The sequence below is a fragment of the Plectropomus leopardus genome, chromosome 22 (genome assembly GCF_026936395.1).
Source record: "Plectropomus leopardus strain MGB_pleo_1.0 chromosome 22, ASM2693639v1, whole genome shotgun sequence".
Classification (NCBI taxonomy): Eukaryota; Metazoa; Chordata; class Actinopteri; order Perciformes; family Serranidae; genus Plectropomus; species Plectropomus leopardus.
Genome location: NC_142197.1, coordinates 4809805 through 4831346, shown reverse-complemented (window position 1 = coordinate 4831346; position 21542 = coordinate 4809805). Strand labels below are relative to the sequence as shown.

At 39.3% G+C, this 21542-nt stretch overlaps 1 protein-coding gene across 2 annotated transcripts in view; it reads right to left on the bottom strand.

Annotated features, from left to right (window-relative positions):
* Nucleotides 1-21542, bottom strand: part of trhde.1 (thyrotropin releasing hormone degrading enzyme, tandem duplicate 1) — a 201330-nt gene that overhangs the window by 68828 nt on the left and 110960 nt on the right. For both annotated transcript variants that reach the window (XM_088072648.1, XM_088072647.1), the window contains one exon: nt 16177-16331. In XM_088072648.1, the coding sequence (XP_087928774.1) occupies nt 16177-16331 (155 nt within the window). The remainder of the gene's footprint in view (nt 1-16176; nt 16332-21542) is intronic.

Here is a 21542-nt window from a genome sequence, read left to right as displayed (position 1 = left end):
TCTTCATTAGCTGTTCTGTCATCTCTCATCCTGTTTCAGCCTCATTAAAACATTTAAAAAAAAGGCCCTTCAGTGGGTCGGCCATTTCTGCCGGGGAAGTTGACCCGGGTTGCCATGGTTCTGCTGTTGCCGTGGTTACACGTATGCATCGTGGGTGGGGTTTGTAAACTGTGGAGGGAAGCCAAAAATGGAAATGATGCAAAGCTGAACCCGAAAGAGTGCTGAGACGGTGGATTCGAGAGAGAAAAGTCCGACATCAGGAGGAATGATGATGACTCAGGAAACAGAGAGATGGAGAGATGAAGGGAGGTCTCTCGATAAGATTTAGTAAAAGCCAAGAAAATACCAGAGACAGATGGATGAATACTGAGCAGAAACAAAGATATTATCTTGGACAACGCCAACAGACATACACGTTCATACAGGACTGTCTGGGTGGAGGCGTCGTCGGCCAAAAAACTTTCCCAGAGGTGCTACTGCTTCATTCAATAATCTGAAAACTGTACAGTGCGTGCTCCCAAATAATATCAAAATAATTCATGTGAGTCTATTATCTTTGATTGATACTCAAAGCCAGCATCTTTAGCAGAATACTGTAAGTAGTCTTGTTCTGTATCATGATATCATGGTATTAAAAGTTGTTTAACATTCCCGAAGGTATGATTCTCAATACCCTCATAAATACAGGTGCTCCTCTTTCTATTAAACTCATTGTATGCAGTGCACAGCACGCACCACCAGAGCTCAGTGTCCGGTCTACGGGTGGAACAGGCAGCTGAGCTGAAAGACACTCCGGCACCTAGTGGTGGAAGGAGAAGTTACAGGACTGTAAACAGCTGGTGGCCAGTAACGGCAGAGAGAGACTGTGGGGAATAACGGCACATTTTTTACATTTAACTTGGTGAATTTAGGATTTATTTAGACCAAACCGGAGCAAGTGATTGTTAGAAAAGTGGAGTTACTGACTACATTACTAGCTAAAGTAACCAAGACAGTTTGGATGAGTTTTATTTTGTTTGTCAAGTTGAATGAAATGTGCTTTATGATGAGCTAAAAAGGTAATTAAGCCTCGCCAGTCTGAAATTCAAATGGTGCACAATTATATTTCCCTTTAATAAAGAACACGGGTGTGATAATATTGTTTTTCTTAACATTTTGTGGGTTTCTGTTGTGTATTTTTTAGTCTGAAAAGCTGAAAGTAAGTAGCACACTCACTGTCAGGTGGAGTTAGCACTGCACACGTAATAAACTGTATACCCCGATGGAATTTCAGGAAGGTATGAAATATTACACACCACCAAAGCCGAACTGTAAGTCAGCAAGACACCCTCTTTTCCCCCTGAAGACACGCACAGGAAGTCACGGTGTTTTTTCAGCCTTGAGCAGTACCTTCAAACTTTACTCCCTGAGCGCACAAATCTTTAACAACCTCCACCAATCAAAGGGCGCCGCTGTCTGTCAGTAAGCCAGGGAATAATATAGTCCATGACACCAAGAAATATCAGGGCTGTATGTCTTTTTTTCTGCTTGCTTTGACCCCCAATAGCCAGAAACCACTTAATGCAGTTAAAGTGGCAGCTTGTTACATGTCAGTGTTCGTAGCAGTGCTGCTTCAGGGATCCTCCAGGGAGAATATTTCACTGCGACAACAAACAGCGCTGAAGAAACCATGTTACAGTGACACAGCAGTATAATGAACTACGTTTAATTAACTGAAATTACGTCACAGTGGCTGGCATGCTGAGAATAACATCAAATTTCAAACTAATTATGCAGTGACGCACCGAATTCAAACAAGAAGCAGAATAGACAAAAGCTGCTGTTTTCTCTCTCTCTCAGTTTGTTTTAGCACCTTCATCTTTTCCTCCCTTCACCTCTTTCTTTCTGCCTCTCCCTCACAGAACAAAGCAGATCTTTGCCTTTGATCATCCTCCTCTTCCTCTCCTCCCTCCGTCTGACCCTCAGTGATAAATATTCATCCCTCTCTTCAGCAGAGGGACTGAATCTGATTTTCACTTTCTGTTTGGATGGAGCTTCTCACAGCTCCATGACAGCCAACACGCAATGAGTCCTGCTTGTCATTTGGCACAAATACTGTTTACATCTACACATCTGTGAAACTAAAAAGACTTTCACAGTGTCTTCAACCCTGACTGGCTGAATCTGAAATGAGCGCTATGAACAACAGTCGCAGCAAACTCTCCAACCTCCTGTTTAATTAATCTTTGTCTGACTGGCAGGTTGGGGAGTTAACTGTGGCCACCTGCCAAATGTCGGTAAGTTTGAAACTTCATTTGGGTAATAGTCTGTGCAGCAGAGTTATAGATCGACAGGAAATGGAATACAACTTGAAATACCGCCACACGGTTGTATTCCTCCGCGCACCAGTATAGCTGAACTTCCAGTTTACATCCATGTCAGTGGAAACATGGATGCTTCACACACAGGAGATCAAGACAATCGGCGCAGTTTCAGCACCAAAGTTAGGATCACCATTAACCCCTTAACAGCCATCGCAACTGCACGGTGGACATTTTTTTGCGATCAAATTGCTTCACTAAAAACTGGCAAAATCCAATTTAATTTTATACAAATGCTTATATACAATGCCTTCTATTATTTTGATGATACTGTAATTCTATTTAGTTCTATTTTATTATATTGACCTTACTATTGTTTTTTTATACCATATACCTGTGTTGTTTTTGATACGTAATAATATTAGTAATATTACTATAATATTAATAAGTATTTATTATATGTATTTATTTTGATGATTTTTTTTTGTTTATTTGTTTATTTTATTGAGTGAAGTGTATTTTCTGATTTGTTTTATAAATCATTGCCATTTTTTTGTGACCATAAATCCTTTTTTAAATTTTTATTTGCATCTATTTATTCCATTTATCTTTTTTATTATTATAGATTTCTATTATATTACACTGCCTTGTGCACTTTTTACAAAGTATTATACAAGGAAAATGTCTGTTTTTTTCTTAATAAATGTTGCATTTTGTTAACATATGCTATTGTCTATAATGTCATATAATGTTTTGCAGCAGTATTTCTTAGTTTGACTGTTAAAGGGTTAAAGCTGCTTGTGGTTCGGTCACATGCAGGCGAGAGTCACTGTTGGTAACTTTCACCAAAGTCATGAAAATAAGATGTTTTGTAGTTTTGCACTTTTGGAAAATGCGAGTCATTAATATGAAACGCACGTCTTAGAGAGTTTATTTGCATCTGAAAGTAGCGAGTAGTAGTCGTAGTTAATTTGCTGCCCTGACGGTTCTGTGACAGCCGAAAAATATTTCAGCGACACAAAGATATTCTGGTCTGAAACCTGCTGGAAGACGACGGAGAGAGGAGGGAGGATAAAGTGAAGAGATGAGACAGAAAGACAGAACCGAGCAGAGAGACAGTTTGTCAGACAGACAGTTAGTGTTTTCAGCTCTGTGACTCTGATCGTTCCTCTTTATATTCTTGTTTTTTCCTGACAGTCCTGCCGCACTCCCATTATTCACTATGTGTGTGCGGAGTGTGTGTGTGTGTGTGTGTGATGTTTAAATTGCTATATAAAGCCGGCTGGCAAAACCAATCTGTCACAACCATGAAACCTTTGATTTACAACAACAAAACTACACAGCTCAGTGCGTGTTTATGTGTGTGTGTTTCAGTGTGCTTCAGCGAGTCTTGTCAATTAGATGGAAACAGAAGTAAAACGGATCAGAGCGAGACATTTCATCCTGATGAGACAGACAAGGAGAATCACAATATATAGCGCTGAATAATCTACTCTCCTTACTATACTGAACTACATATGACACTTCCAATGAGCCGACTCTATGACAGCTCCATCCAACATAAACATGTACACAACATGAATAAATTATAGTCTAGCTTAAATAAAACATGAGCAAAAGTGCACTGGGTTGTATAGTATTTCTATAATTTAAAGCATGGGCCTCTAGTTATTGTATATTTTTCGTATGGCCAACGGATTAAAGCCGACAACGTATTGGTGCACTGGCTTCTTACTCTGTGTGGCTGTCGGCACAAAAGTCTAAAGTTTAAATAACGTAACATTTCATTTTTTTAATGCGCCGTAAGGCTTTACAACCCAGTCGCCAGGATAAAGGTAAACATTGTACGTTTCTGCAAACCACGAATATGTTACATTTGAACGTTATTATGCAGAAAATCGACTAAGGCAAAATGTTTATTGCAAAGACAAGATTTGTGTTTTTTTTTCTTTCTTTTTTTACTTTGATAGTTGATTATGTAGGACTGACTGTTTATCATTACAGACATAAAATTTAAAACTTAAAAAATTAATTAATGAAAAAATTTCAGGGGTGTTAAAGAAGCCATTTTTATTGCACTTTTCTAAAGTTTGGGGACTAAAAAATTGGTGATATTCTTTAACCCTGTAACACAAATTGGGTTTTCTTTTTTTTGTTTTCAAAAACATGAAAGGGACTGAGCATCTTAAATTAAATGCACCAGAAATTAGCAAAATATTAGTAAAAAAAAAAGTAACATAATTAATGCAACGTCATCTCATCATGTGCATTTGTTGACATCATGATAATAGCATCCCAGATATATATTAGCATAACTTATTGACACATTTCACGCCATTGCCCGTGTATGTTGTCCTTTAGGTCTCCTTTTATATATTTGCATATACAGAACACCAGTGCACAAAATGTAATTGTTGTTTACATATAGCTAATGATTTTGCTTGCCTTTGGTATTATATTCAACAATGTGTTATACAAACACATGCATGCACACCTGCACGCACGACGCACGCACGCACACACGCGCACAAACACACAGACACACACACTTAGACGGAGGATAATTGTAGCTTGACTATGTTTGTGGCTCATTATAGCTGTTTAGCACAAGGTGTATTTTTCAGTGTGTGTTTGTGTGTGTGTGTGTGTGTGTGTGTGTGTGTGTGATTGCCCACTGTGGAGTGGATGCAGCAGTGTGTGTTCAACCTCACTAATAAGCCTCAGACACATGTGGACACACACACACACACTCAGGGTGTTAGATGTTTGTTTATGGTCTGTTAATGAGCCTCGGACATGAGCAGGAGGCAGCACAACACACACACACACACACACACACACACACACACACACACACACACACACACACACACACACACACAGGGGAAGCTAAATATAACAGTATTCCTCTCACACATTATTATTGATTAAACCTCCTGTCCTTCAGCACTGAAACAGCAGAGGAGGCTGTAGGTAGACGTTTGTGTCCAGCTTAATAAAGAATCTGAAGAAAATATTTTCCTCTGAGACTCTCTTCACATTTCAGACAGAAAGAAAGAAATACCCTCACACACACATATATATATATATATATATATATATATATATATATATATATATATATATATATATGTATATATAGACACACACACACATATAATTGTAATTCTGCAAAAACACGACCCAGCGTGAAGTGAGGTGTTGTTTTGCATTAAAATGAGAACATCAGCTAAAGGTCTTTTCTTTCTGTGTTAACATTTCTATTGTCTCAACAGATTCGGGTTAAATGTGGTGTAAAGTTTGGCTGTGTGTAAAGATGTCGGATTTTTGCCGGGGGTCGGGTTGACATGTTTATGTGTATTTTCATAGTTTTAACCAGGACTAACACAATAATTTGACTTTTTCTAAGTACATGTAAACACACTGACTGAATTTTGACCGTACCGTCACACTGGCGAGCCTCACTGTTATGACACGCCCACTTTTCGCAGACCCATTTTTAAATTCGGATCAAAAACATCACAAGCGAAAGTCAGGAGGTGAAAGGTCAAAGGAAATGACTACAGATGAAGGAAATAATTCTGTGACTGTAGGAGAAACTGATGAAGGAAAGCTGAGCATCAGCGTGAGTCAAATATAAAATAAAAAGAGAGAGAGAGAGAGAGAGAGGTGAGGCTAAAACAAAGAAAAGAAAGAGTGAGACAGGTGTAGAGAGAGAGAGAGAACAATGAGATGATTTATGGCTCCTTGTATTCTAATGAACTCTATGCAAACACGGTCTGCAGTAATAAATTATCCACTTTGAACCAAAACACTGCAGAGAAAAATATACAGCCTGACAGCCTCAACACACACATACAACAGAGTGTGTACGTGTGTGCGCGTGCCCTTGTACTTCTGTCATTGTGAGGACCAAGTGCAAATTTAAGTGTAAAGCATTTTCAAACCTTTTGTTGCACCTCATATATACTGATGCTTACACATAAGCAGGTGTGAAATCGTAAAGTTAGAGACCTGCGTGTTTTGACAACAGAATCCCTCTTTGTTACTTATTATAAAGCATTTGTTCTTGAACTTCTTGGCATCGAACAGAATTCAAATCTGTTTGAAGTCGTGTCTGCTCATTCATCAAAGCCGCAGGTTTATTAAGACGAGCTCAGACAGACGGAGTGAGGCATGGAGGCCGTCACTGCTCGCTGTTTTTGTTTCAGTCAAGAGAACAGGAAGGTCACACATCCACGTAATTAATGTTCAGCCGTAAGAAATGCATTCATAGGTGTTCAGCATTTTATCACAGACCTAATGATCCATCCACACAAAGTCTTGTTTCTTCTCATTTTGGGTTAATTGAAGTCTTTAACTTTCTTTGTTAACTTTGGAAGAAATGTTACTTTTCTGCTCCAAACAGTCGGTGGAGCTGTAACCCGTAACCGCTGAAATACTTATCTTTCTGAATGTGAAGATGACAAAAAGGAAGTCCAGCCCATTCTCATTCTGAAATAATCAAATACTGCAAGTTTTGCAGATCTTTCCGCTTGAGAAACTCACGCCAAAAGCCACCTTTCACATTTGCACGATACGCCACTGGACGTCATCGGCTGACAACGTAGCCAAACAGAACTGTTGGCGATGTTATGACGTGCTGCTGGATGGCTGGACAGCACCAAATCCTAGAAATGTCCTAAAATCATAGTTAAAGAGGGTTTGGGTGATCAGCAAGTATGTAGCTGTGGTCTTAAGGTGGTTCCTATGTAAGTGAAGGTAATGCAGTGCATACCTCGACTGGGAATCACAAGTGCGGTGATAGGAAAATGGTAGTATATATATATATATATGTGTGTGTGTGTGTGTGTTGAAAACCCCTGACTCTGCTGTCAGCCCGCCAGAATACACACTGTGCTATTTCCTCCTGCATATGGTTGAATTAATGAGCGAGAGAGAGAGCAATCAACAGATGAAGAGAGTAAATCTGTTTTCCTGAATCTCGTCCCAGTGTTTTCTTTGTCAGTTTTAATTAACAGTCAGATGATAGAAATAAACTGACTGCATCTCCTGGCAAACATGATGTGTGTGTGTGTGTGTGTGTGTGTGTGTGTGCGTGCGTGCGTGCGTGCGTGCGTGCGTGCGTACGTGCGTGCGTGCGTGCGTGTGTGCGTGCATGTGTGTTGGTTTCCGGTGTGGAGACGTCCATGATAATCAGTTGATGGAAAGTACTGATAGCGAGCATTCGTTACTGCACACATATGGACAGCTGACTCACATCTGGACACACAGCTTTATATTTTTATATAACTGTAGGGAAGACTGCATAGAAATCAACCTGTACATATCACCTGTTTAAATCACCAATAAATAACTTGCAAACATCATTCAGGTTCTTTAAATTAAACATCATAATTTGTGCGTCCAGAACAACACACAGAAGTCTTTCTGATCTGACACTTGTATGGTTAAGGTTTTAATTGGTTTAGGAACAATACCAACTTTGCCACTCTGACAAATTTAAAGATCATGGTTTGGGTTTCATTAACTATGTTTTTAATGTTAGAAAAAAAATTTTTGGGTTGATATTGTAACTTTGTTACAAGGTTAAAATAAGTAAAATGTGATTGGAGCAGACCATCTTCGCAGGACCTGCCAATGACAGCCCCCCAAAAACCCAAAATATACCTTACTAGAACTTTTAAAGGTCCAGAGTATTGGCAGATATGTAATAGTATAAGAAAGTATAGTCTGAAAAGGTTCATTTAGTCTCCAATTAAACTGAATAATTCTTTTCTTGTCGACGGACTAGTAAGGTGATTTTTTTGTTTTTGCTTTGGGCATTATATTTGGCAGTTCCTCCATGACGAAAGTGTCGGGAAAAAATGCAGATTTTCTAAGAGGGAACTCTGTTGAGACCAAAAACAGCTACAGCAGGTTCAATGTCTTATCGATGGAACAATACTTTTCATTTTGCCACTAAGACACATATTTGAGGACGTTACATGTCAGAGAAACCTTTGGACTCCACCAAGTCGTTCACCAATGCCTATAGATTCAATTAATTTTGTTATCCGCAGCAAACTTTCCAACTGTTTTATATTTCTGTCATGTTTTCTAAATCTGCGTAAAGCTTCTTTGAGCTCCCTGAAAGACGCTTTACAAATGCTCACTATTTATTATTTGTACTTTCAGAGGGAACATTACATCTAGTGGCCATTAGAGGTACTGCTGCCTAAAGGCCCTAATGAGTTTTTTTTTCTTTCTGCAGCTGTAAATAAAAAAACAACAAAAAACAGCTATGGTTATTGAGTCAGTTGACGTCGTCTGAAATTGTAACAAGGTCGAAGTAGAGAATCAGTGAATTGTGTGTTTGGCCATTTAAGTCGTACTTCAAAAACGCACATCAGAAGCTTTCAGTGCATTTGGGCCTGACGGCACAGCGACACCATCTTTACTCTGGCAAACATCAGCTGTGTTCATTTCAGTGTCTGAACAGATCTACTGTATAACTCCATCCGTGTTTCCCTCCGCCGACAGAGAAAAGCATCTCGTCTGCTCACATTTCTCTCCACGTTCTCCATCTGTTCACCTGAGAACAGCAGCAGCAGCGGCAGCAGCAGCAGCAGCGTGCGGTGTGCGCACTCTGAACCTGTCAACAACAGCAGCATATTGTAAATCCAGCAAATATCAGAGCCACTTCTTATCGCAAATCTGGTGTGATAATCATCATGTGTGCTGTGTATTATGATTCCCGAGTCTACAAAGCGGCCTGATAGCGAGATTATATACAAAAAGGGTGAAAATAAAATCCCTCAGATTCAGTCAAGAATAAAAAAAATGGAATAACTATCAGATTTCCATTTCATTCTTTACAGTTTCACTCTTGAAGTCCTCAAATTATCCTGTTGCGTCTGATGGATGTTGACATAAAACATGACCGCAGCAGAAGAGGATCATCAGACAAACACACACACACAAACATGTATTCCTATGCATGTGAGGGCCTTGCCTTATGATCCCTCGAGGCTTCACATCCCCATGTTTTGGTAAAGTACAAGACCCCTTCAACTAATTTTGTCCCCATTTAGGAGATAATTTAGACTTTTACCCGCATGTGCTGCATGAGGGACGGCCATGTCAGTAGGTCAGTTCGCCTTTTTAGTCCAGGCTAAAAAATCTCAACGTCTATAAATGGACAGACATGAGAATCAGTACAGATATTTATACTGACTAGACTTTGGATCTCTGTGAATCTGTTGAATCCCCTGACTTTTCACTACCAGCAGGTGTTCACTCATCCAGTGAGATATTTATCTACCTAAAATCTGAAGACTTTCACCGTCCCCCCCGAGAATGATTTCCACCGACTTTGGTTATGCTAATTTCACGGTTCATATCAACAGCTTGAGGTTAACATTTTGTGGTTTTGAAAACAAAACAAAAAATGTTTTAAAAAATATTTTCAAAACTTCCTCTCACTTTTTGGCTCAATACTTTGGTTAATGAACAAATACCTGCAAAACTAAATCTCTTCAGTGTAAAAAGCAGCATAGCAGAGCAAACTGAGCTAAATAACACATCACCACCAGTTTGAACCGTGTCACTGGAGCACGGAAAAAAGGTGACTCAACAGGTTGTAACGCTGCCAGAAAACAATGTCATAGAAGGTGCTGGAAAGTCCGTGAGGAGTGGGAGATGGATCTAACAACTCCAAAGTTGTCAAACACAGCCACTTTACATTGATTTCAGCATTAGACACTGACACCAAAAGCCACCTTTTGTGGCTTCGTGGTACTCCACCGGGCAGTGTCAGGTTGTAACACGGCCGCACAGAGCCTTTTGTTGTGGTGTGACATGCTGCCAGTCAGCTGGCGGCAGTGTGTTACGCTAACGGGCGGCATAAGGTCATAACGCAGCTGGACGGCACCTGTTGTGGCTATATAATACGCTGCTGGATGACTCCAGGTTGAATCACTTTCGCCAACAACATAATGTAAGGAGCTCAGAGGCCCCTATAGGGCCAACAAACCCCGGAAACCACGTGCTTTTGCTGCAGAAACCTGACCATGTGGGTTTGTTGCACATGGAAATAAACATAAATATGAGGTGTTTTACTGATGTACGATTATTTTGAAAAAAAAAAAAAAAGACTGCATCCATTGACCATAAACTGTACATTTCTTGTAAAAACAGAAGTGTTTTTTGAAAAAACACAATGCATTTAAGAGGCATGAATTGTCATGGCGACCAAAAATGTCAAAATGTACAAACAGTAATATGTGATGAGTTGAGAATGAGAATATGTTGAATTCGCAGCTTTGATAACTATCACTCATTAATTTTAATGTAAGAAATCTGAAAATCTGTCCGCACAATGTGACTGTGAGCTACACTGCTGTCCCCACAACATGATGAAAACTTAGTACACACACACACACACACACAATGTCGAGCTAATCTGTTTCTCTAAACAGATTTTAGAATACAAGTCTGTTTTTCCAGTTAAACTTCTTACAACAGAACTAGCTGATTATTGAAAGCTTCAAACAAACTCTCTCTAGCTTTGTGTGTGTGTGTGTGTGTGTGTTGGAGTATGTTTGCGTGGGTGTGTGTCTGTGTTTGTTTGTGATAGAGAAATAAATGGCTTCCGGATGAAATGGTGTGCAAAGCGGCAGACAAAACATTACTTTATCACTTGTCTTTCTTCTCACTCTCCCCTCTAAACCAACAAAGCAGATGAACAAAGATGAGACAAAAAGACCAAAACAAAAGATTCAAAAACACCATTACTACGTTTTTTTTTTATTTTTATGACATATCCAATGATATTTATGACTTAATATACTGCAGAGTGCCGCACTCTGAAACTTAATGTTGTTAGTTATTCAGTCTGTTTTGTCGCTGCACACCAGCGGTAGCCTGAAGGAAACGTTCATCCAGACTCAGCAGAGAAATGTGAGTCACATCCTGAAGGAAATTAAATCAAAACGACGCGTTCTTCAGTCAGCCAAAGGCAACGCAACATTTACACTGTATCTTTTCATTTTCATCATCGAAATGAGTCCATACAGCACTTTGATTACTTTGCTGCTTCAGATGGTCTGGACAGTCGAAGGGCCGGTTCACCCACGCTACAAAATACACTCTCTTACCTTTAGTTGCATCAAGCTGTGCAGATAGTTTCAGGTTTATTTGTGCAGGCTTGAAGCCATATTGAGAGTTCTGCTACCACTCTGTTATGTAGGAGGGAGTTGGGAGTTCATTCATATTGTTCAAAGATATGAAATATGGCCACTGAACAATGAAATTGCATTCACCTCCATTGTATTGGGGTGGAGGCAGAAATTTTAGAGATGGATATCCCCACATAAGGTCTACACTATGGCCACTCTTGGTTTCAGAGTGTCTTTTATTGTTTGAGCTCCTTATTCCCAGTAAAGATAAATCTTAATTCAACAGCAGTGATACTCAAGTTATGGCTCACAGGCCAAATCTGGCCCCTGATAGGGTGGCCACCCCAACCTAGAAATATCCAAATAACTTAGAAAGATGCCAATTTCTTAGAAATGTCCTTAAATGCTAGAAACATGTATGAGGCTGGTGCGAGCTGCCCCTTGTTGGTGTCATTTTACAAAAGGGACCCCAGAGTGAAGAAAGTTAACTATCCCAGCTCTACATGTGATGATATTTAGAGCAGTGGCCTTCAAAGACGGACATTGTACAACTATTTGGAAAAGGACCTATTTTTTCCAAACTAAATAACACCAAGCAAAACTGCTAAAAAGTGTCCAAAGGTCTTTCAGAAAAAGTGAGAGTTTTAAAGTTCAGGAGTCACAGATTTAAAGGTCAGTCTCCGGAAGTTTAAAGCCTGGAAAGAGGAACAACCAACAAGCCCTGATAAGAAATGTAGTGGCTATATGAGGCAGCAGTTAGGCTCGGGCATTATCACGTTATTAGGGTATACATGGATATTTACATATCCCAACAGTCTGATTTTCAATTTGTTCAAAACTGCTCATCTTTCTATTAACTTCATACTGGAGCAGCTGCGATGAGGATGTTTTGCATGCAGTGTGCACCTGTTGCCACTGGAGGTCAGTGTGGTGTAACAGGCAGCCGAGCTGAATGTGAGCGATGACGAGAACGTTATAAGACTGTGACCAGCTGGTCAACAACGACCCGTGTTGTCTCCACAACAGCAGAGAGACAGAGAAATTTTTCACATCTAACTCGGTCAATCAAACTAGAGTTGCTGATTGTTAGAACAGTAGAATAACTAACATAAATACTAACAAGACCAACCAAGATAGTTTTGGTGAACTGAATCTGCCACTTTGACAGACAGAGAAAACGACATGTTTAGTAAGGTCAGCATATGACTGCAAAGAGCTACAAATTTTAAAGCTGCTTGCAACTGCTGTATAAAGGCAACATTACTGGCTGTGGAATCTTATTCATTTTGATTGACGGTCAAAGTTCACTGAACATCAATAAAAACATGTGCACACATATATAAAAGCCCACGTGTATCTACTTTACTGCATCATGTGTCAGTTTCAAGTGAAGGAACTGCTCAGGGCATTTCGAGTGTGTGGTAAAGCGACAGGGTTCAGAGCAGTTCGAATATTCTGTATCGATCATTTTTGCACGTAGGCGAGCACATACATGTATGCACCTGCATGTGTACAGTATCCTCGAACCCTCACGCAATCTAAAGCCTTTCTGCAAAGTTGAATTCAAAGGGGGTACGGTTGTATTTCTCTGTTTAGTAAGGAAAATAGCTGTCAGAATACTACTTTTCCTAACATTATGTGTTTTTTTTGTGTATTTGTTAGTCTGAAAAGATGAAAGCAGGTAGTACACTTGCAGTAAGTGAAATTTCAGGAGGGAATGAAATATTACATACCTCCCAAGCTTAGCATACGGTACCCTCCCACTCCTGAAAAATCAGGCTCCCCAAAAGCCACAGTTTAATTTAATGATGAATTTGTGTGCATCCCAAATTTAAATATGAAATTATAAACACAAGACAGGAATTTGGATGCTCCAACACAAACAGAGCTGCTGGTTTTAAAGTCAGATTTCGTAAAAACCATCACCAGCTAAACCGAATAAAGCTCAGTGTGGTGCTCTCTTTCTGTCTTTGTTCATCTTTTTGTATCGCTTATTCTCCCTCAACGAACGCCGTCTCCGCTCTGTCTCTCCTTCACTTTGTTTCTTCGCCTCTTTGTCTCTACGTCTCCTACGCTCTCTTGCTCTCTCTCTCTTTCCGTCTCGTTGTCTCTGTCGTTTAGGCTCGCCCGCTCATATTCCCTCTCTCTTTCTCCTCACTGACTGAAACCTTTAAATTTTCTTCTGCTTCATCGTGTTTGTCTGCTTGTCACGTATTTGATGTCATACTGTAAAAACAGGATCATCTCCTCTGCTGTTGTTGTTGCCCGAGGAGCTTTCCTAACACACACACACACACACACACGCGTGCACACACACACATGCACACACACACACACACACACACACACAGCTCATTGGTGTTGCAGTTGAAGCTGTTTGGACTTCTGTCACGTTCAGTCTGTTTACAACCAGATCATTTGCATCCGTTAAAGGAAAATTCTGCTAAAACTGAACTCTTTTTCTATTTCAAGTCAAACTAACATGCGGATGAATGTAAAGGTAATTTCACAGCAGCGGGTTCAGGCTCGGTGACAGCGGCGGGCTTTAGTCTCAGCCAGATAACATACTATCTACAAATTTAGCCGCTGCAGCTGGATCATTTTCTCTAACAGGAAACATTTTTTTTTTAACCTGATAAACATTATTTAAAGCTCTGTGCTGCTGTTTTCACATGCCTACACATGTGGGGGAAGCAATGTTCAAGGCCTGAGCGCGGCGTTGTATTCAAGAGCTATCAAGCTGTCAGGAAATGAGAAATATTCTAGAGGAAAGCACTCAGAGAGGTAAACAAGTATTGTTGACTTCTGCCAACGCTGCAGAATCCCTTTACAAAGTTATTCTAATAATAATGTTGGCGAGGTTTTTAACTGCATCCGGATTAAAATACACACTGCGAGAGACAATCATAGGATGCAGGTGCACAACGGTGAAGTTCAGCAGTTCAGAAGAAAATCTTTAGAAATATCATATGTTAAGCAAATTGTCAGCAAATTTTAAAGACCTTACATTCTCTGAAACGACCATCAATACTCCTCGTTTTTTTTTCATATAATAGATTTTGAAAATATATATAATTTTTATGAAAAATAATGAATTCAGAACAAGATTATAAATATCACAAAGGGGTTTGGAGTGGGTGGTGGAAAAGGATGCGGCATCTCAAATAATTTTGTGAGCACCGGGAAGGGACTGTGTTTTTTTTTCATTTTTTAAAAAAAATTTATTTTATTTTTTGGTGATTTTTTTTTCTTTAACAATCTTTGCCATTTTTTTTTTGTGATTTTTTAAAGAAAATACTTTGAAGAATTTAGTTTCAGTTAAAAAAAAATCACCAAAAATGGGATCATTTATTACAGCCATATAATGTAAGAACAAAACTTATCTAATAACTAATAAAGTCATGCTGACTACTGCCAACGCTGCAGAATCCCTTTAGAGAGTTACTCTAATAATAACACTGCCAAGGTTTTAAAATGCATCTTGATTCTCACACTATGAGAGACAATGATAGGATACATGTGCAGAGCATGAAGTTCAGGAGTTCAGGAGAAAATGTTACACAATTTCTCATCTTGCAATACTAAGGAACCATCTAAATTATCAATTAATTATTAATGAATTATTAATCCTTTTTTTAGCTGGGGGGATATTTTAGAAATGTATGGGGTTTTAATGAATTTTGGTGGAAATCTGATCAAACAAAAGGAACCACAACCATCGGCTCCACAGCCGAGGTAATAAGCGAACACAGATGCTCTGAAAAAGATCATTTCACAGCTTCCTGCTTTTTGGCAAATGTCTTAGAGGGAAACTTTTTCATATTATCCAATAAACTGACAACACCTGAGACGAAGGACACTCAGTGGAGCTGTTACAACACATTACTGCGGGGTTTATAAAAGCTTATGTCAACTACAGCCGACAGCCTCTGTGGCGACATTAACCATTCAGAGACAGAAAGACATATTCAACATGTTTCTCATGGCTGACTCTAAAGGGAAAAGGTATCATATACTGTCTCTGCCAACATTTAAAATGTTGTTTAAAAAAATCTAATTAAAGTGTATCTTCAGCACTTGCTGTTGATTGATCCTCAGCTTATAGAGATTTTATGTCAAACCTGTTGTGCTGATTATATCTTCAACAAAGCTGGAAACCCTGTTTTTTTCTAAGTTTCAGTATTTTCAATTCTAGTGGATGCGTCTGTGTTCAGAAGTGTATCTGGGCCAGGTATGAGGGTTTAACTGAGATTTTTTTTTTATTGTGCATTTTGAAAGTTAAGTCAATATATCAAGCATTAAGTAGAAATGTCGCGAAAATTGTGTCTGTTTAGGAGACACCACAAAAGACTTTGCTACACTTGACTGTAGATTTCAAGGGAATCCAGATAAATGATCATCATGATTTTACAAACCTTCTGACCTTTTGTCTAGCGCCACCATGAGGATAAAATGTCAGTTTTTGCCACTGCCTTAGATTTCCATGAATTCATGTCATACTTGCTCAGCAAAACAAAAAAAAATTTCATCAGTTTGTGTGTTTTTCATGCACCAACTTTCACCACATTTGACACAATTGCCATCGTTAGAAAACATTGGGATCGAAGCTGCTATTAAAGTGGACCTTTCCAAGGTTAATAATGAACCTAAAAAAATGTAACTTTGGTGCAATGGCTGGCCTAAACAACAGTGGAGAAACTGTAGTTAAATTTCTCTACCTGGTGGCAGATTTCGTGGACGACCACCATGGTCAGCTCCATCTGATAGGATGACGACGACACCTCAGCGTCCAATAGGATCTTCTGCTCCACGAACACGCTCAGCCCCCAGTTCTCCATGGCGGCGTAGGGATGTTTGGGCACTGCCAACAAGTCTGAAAAACACACAACAAAGCATTATGGGCTTTTGAACACATGCTGGCCGTGTTCCTCCATTAATAAACTCCACAGTCAGCTTTAGCCAACCAGAATCCACCATTTAAATAAAAAGCTGACAAAATGACTGCTGGCATTAGAGCACATCCCATTTTGGGTTAAAATTAAACTCATGAGTCATTTTAACAACCTGCCAAAGAATCCTTTTATTCCCACAACATGGATATATGGAGTCTTCAGATAAAACTCTACATATATCTGTATGAGAGAGGAGAGATGAGGACATGGAGAAAGAGTTGGGGACAGAGGAGGGGATGGAAAGAAGGAGGACTCCCTTAAAGCAAAGAAACTTTGAATAAGAGTGAGGGAGGTGCTGAAGGAGGAGTTTACCGTCAGTAAAGAAGATTTATTAGACCCTGCAAGGAAGTAATTAATGTCAAACCTCAGTTAAAGTAACCTCGCTGTGCAAACAGTGAAGTAAAGTGAAAGTCGTCCACTCAAAGTTTAAGTTAAAGTCCTGAAGCACGGAGAGTACTCGAGTACCGAAAGGAAAGTTCTGCTGAATATAAAGAATATACAACACACTGATGAGATTTTTGTTCGGAGGTGTGATTTCTTGGTCCTCTCAGGAACAGATTAAACTCTTTGAACGCTCAGCTGTTTTTGTTCAGTGTTCAAGGTTGGTTCACACTGAAATATCTCAGCGACTAGTTGAAGGATCAACCTTAAAATATGTGAAGACATTTATGTTCCAAAGAGGATGAGCCCTACTGACTTTAGTGATCCCCTGATTTTTCCCCCGAGTGCCACCATCAAGTTGACATTTGTGGTTTCCACTAAAACTTCACGACAATTGTGGGATGGATTGTGATGAAATGTGGGTCATCATTCATGTTCCCCTCAGGATGAATTGTAAAAACTTTGGTGATCTACTGACTTTTTATTTAGCGCTATCAGCAGGTCAACATCTTAACATGTCCAATATTTTAGTTTATGTTTAATACCTGAATGCTTTCGCAGTGGCATGTCAAACTAATGCTGAAAAAACTGACTGAAAAAGGTCACTGACGGAGCGGCACCATGTGACGAGTTGGGATGAGAACGTATTGTACACACTGACGCCGACAACAACATAACTTAAGGAGTAGTGGATGAGTCCAGCAAACACAGGACTTTCATTAGGGAGACTGGTGTTTGCTTCCCGTCTGAATGGGATTTTTTTCTACACCATGCCTTTTTTTGTTTCCTAAACCTAATCATCAGTACCCTTGTTGCATAATCCCAAACACATGCTTTTGTTAACATCATGGTGTCCGTAGCGGCATCGACCATGTGAGGATACCTGAACGTAGATGCAAAAGTCCACTGACATAGAAGCAATATGTCACGACATGGGATGACAGTATCTTGAATGTCTCACTCCGTTATATGCAAGAAAATAAAAGCGCTGCCCGTATGTAAAGACCTTACGTCTAGTTAGTTAAAGTTCAATGTGCAGAAGTTGAGTTTGATGAGTTTTTGTCAACGTTCTTTTTTAAACACGCATATCGTCTCAGTGATTTAAGAATCGTGCTGATGGTCTCGTTCTGAGCCTTTGCAATGCCAAAAAATGTGCTATGAGTGCAAAATCATGTTCCCATGATGCTTTGAGTGATGCAGTAATAAGGTGTAATGTTGCCTGGAGTGAGTGAGTCAGCTGTGGGCTGCACCTGAGCCCCATTTTTGTTTTTAGCCTCAAGATGTTTACTTTATTTGTTTATTTATTTTTAGGAATCTACAGCACGAAAAGTCGAGCCGGGTGTCCTGCAGCTCCTTTTTCAACCCTTTCTCCTATGAAATGTATTCATGCAATACCACGCAACAACAAATACATTCTGATAGAAACATTTCATATTATGATTTTATCTATATAATAAGGAAACATTTCTGCAAGTTACAAAATGTCCATATGCATCTGCAAAACAATTGGTTTTACACCAACCAAAACAAAGAAAATGGAGTTGCAGATATTTTTTCTCGTGAGTTGGTCAAGACCAAATTCAGAGTTAAAAAATGAATCTGATGAAGAGTTACTGCGGAAACTGGCCTTTGTTCAGTACTAAAGTTGAGTTGTTTAAAGTGAAAGTGAAAATAAAAAGAGGAGGAGCAGGAAATTGGTTTCCTCTCAGAGAAGAGCGAGCTGATTAAAAAGGGAGGAGGAGGAGAAAAGAAGGAGGTGAGAAGGTGAAAATGAGCTTTCTCACTCGAACAGAAAGCTGATTGTTTTCCAGGATGAAGAAGAAGAGGTGTTTCTCTCCGGTAAATGAGTGAAAAGAGTTCAGGCCCTCATTTAAATTTTAAATGAGAATCTTTGGCATTTCAGCTGCGGCGACCTTCGTCAGTGTTACAGGATCACACACAACCGTGTATTCACTCAGCTCGAAAATTGAACAAACCAGAAAGACTTTTCTTTGCCTCGGTTTGATTCAAGTTTTCACTCTTTCAACAGATTTTTTTTGGAGGCACAGAACAGAAAACACAAAGCGAGGAGAAGGAAAGGAAGAAATGTCGAGGTGAAAAATAGATTTTCCTGCAGATGTGAGCTGACAGAAGAAAACAAATCTATAATAATTGTTACATTTAGGAAGGTTTGATGTTCGAGGTCTTCACAAGTACTGGCCTCGTTTTGATGAAATATATCGAAGATATCTATTCTCCGATGAACCCTTGTGACGTTAAAGGAATAGTTTTGGATTTCTGAAATGGGATTTTTTGAGGTACTCATCTATTGTCAGTGTATTACATACAGTAGATGGACGTCCGCGCGCTCCCTGTTCACAGAAAGAAATGAGACTCAAACCCCAAAGTTCAGCATTACACTGCTGTGGATGGGTGTTGACAACAAAACATATGTTAGTCACTTTTAAAAATGCTTATCTATGGAGGCCCTGAGGGTCAAAACACGACAGCATTTCAGAAAAATAGTTTGAGTCTCACCAAATGTTGTTTAGTGTTCTGTAATGTTGTAGTTTGGGGGAAATGTTAAAGTTTTTTAAGGAAGTGTGTTTTTTGGGAAATGCTGAAGTGTTTTGGAAAAATGTAGTGTTTTGGGATGTGTTTATTTAGGAAATATTTTAGTTTTTTGGGAAATGTTAAAGCGTTTTGGGATATCTTGTAGTTTTTAGGGAAACGCTATTGTGTTTGGGGAAATGTGTTTTTTTGGTAAATGTTGAAGTGTTTTGGGAAATTTTGAAGTGTTTTGGGGGAAAAAAAAGTAAAACAGTGCATGACTCAGTTGGACTTCTGAGTAGGAATATGGACTATATAGGGTTGAGAAAATGCAGTGCCGAAGGGAAAGGCTGTGATTTTTTGCACCAAACTTTACACTTCTAGCCCTTCTGCCAGTGAGGTTCTGTAAACTGTATATTTATTCTTTACAAAATGTTTATCTGTACAGATATCAGAGACAAAACACACAAGAGAGAAACACTACGTGCTTTCTATCTGGTGGATTTTTCTGTTAGAAAAGTCGAAAAACGTTTGATTTCCTCATTAGTGTGTTGATGAAACGAAATGCACGCTCTGTTTTTTGTTTCCGCTTTGCAAAAAAACCCCAGGCATCACTTTGAGTCTCAGTTTGTACATTTTGTTTCAGCTTCTCCACACGGACCGCCGACTGTCTGAAGCTGTCAGTCACCGCAGCAAAGCATGACATCACTGCGGTTTGACAGCTGTCAATCATCGTAAGATCCGTGGGTTTACTACTGCTGCTCATATTGGCGGTTAGTGAAGTGAGGCAAAACTCACACACACATACTTGAATGAATTTGTACCATGGATACGTCTAGAGCTCTGATTAAATGATCTACAGCTCATGGTCTAAAACAACGGTTCCCAACTGGTGGGTTGCTGTCCAAAAGTGGGTCGTGAGTCCAAGGTCACAGTGACCTTGACCACCAAACTTAATCAGTTCACTACTGAGTCCAAATGGGCGTTTTTGCCAAAGTGGAAGAAATTCCCTAAAGGCTTTTGTGGGATATCGCATCGACAAGAATGAGACAGACAAGTGACAAGTGACCTTTGACCCATGACAATCAAAATATCATCAGTTCATTATTGAGTCCAAGGGGACGTCTGTGGCAAATTTAAAGAAATCCCCTGAAGGCCTTCTTTAGGTAACACATTCGCAAAATGGGACTATTACAGCGCAGAGGCATAAATACCAAACACTGCTCCTGAATGCTCAGATTTGCTGCTGTTTGCTCCTATAAATCTAATATCTTTGGGTTTCAGACTGTTGATGAGACAAAACAAGAAATTTTCATGTTTGGTTCTGGGAAGCAGCCTCTCAGCAGAGAGCTGAGCTCAGTCAGCTGTTTGAGTTTTGTGTTTAAACTCTGCGGCAGCCGTCCGTCAGCTCTGTCTGAAAGTTAATCAGGTATGAACACATGTCACGATGCCACTCCTCGGACTGCTGGGTGTCCGCTTTTACCCAGCACGCACCTCTCTGGCAGAGTGAAGGCAGTCATGAAGACCCACTGCGTTAAATGTTTCGAGGTATCCAGATCTCTGTGCTGAAAGAATGACTTTTCTGATTGAGTCTGGTTCTGTAATTTCATGGAAAACGTGCGAGTTAAAGTGAAAATTAATTAAATAACTGTGCATAAACTGGAGTAAATTAATGGAATATGTTCCAGGATACTGGATTGGACAATGTCATGATTATCACAAAGAAATCTGACAGACAGACTGTAATTCCAAACATTACAATAATAAAATATGTTGTTGGTTATTATAATTTTCTGTTATATATGATGCAGGAGACTGATTCTGATGTAAAATAGTGTTGATTGATTTTATGTCTCATCATTAACTTTTAGGCTTAACATGCAACTGTCCATTATTTGGATCTATCATGAGTGTGTATGACATTTTTGCCCATCATATCAGCAATAATACTGCACTCTGCAGTGCAATTTGTGTCTCTTATCAAACCATAAACTACTTAATTTTATTTAGACTGTCACTATAACATTAAATTTATAAATTCTTGCAAGGCCTTGTGGTTTCTCTGTCTCAGTATTGTATTCATACCGCTTCTGATGTGTTTGAAAAAGTAAAAACAGCATTTAATCAACAGTAATTCCCATACAAAAATAACTAACCTCAGTGACAATAACACTGTATTTCCTGTGACTGTTACACAACAAAAGCTACATTGTTTTTCAACT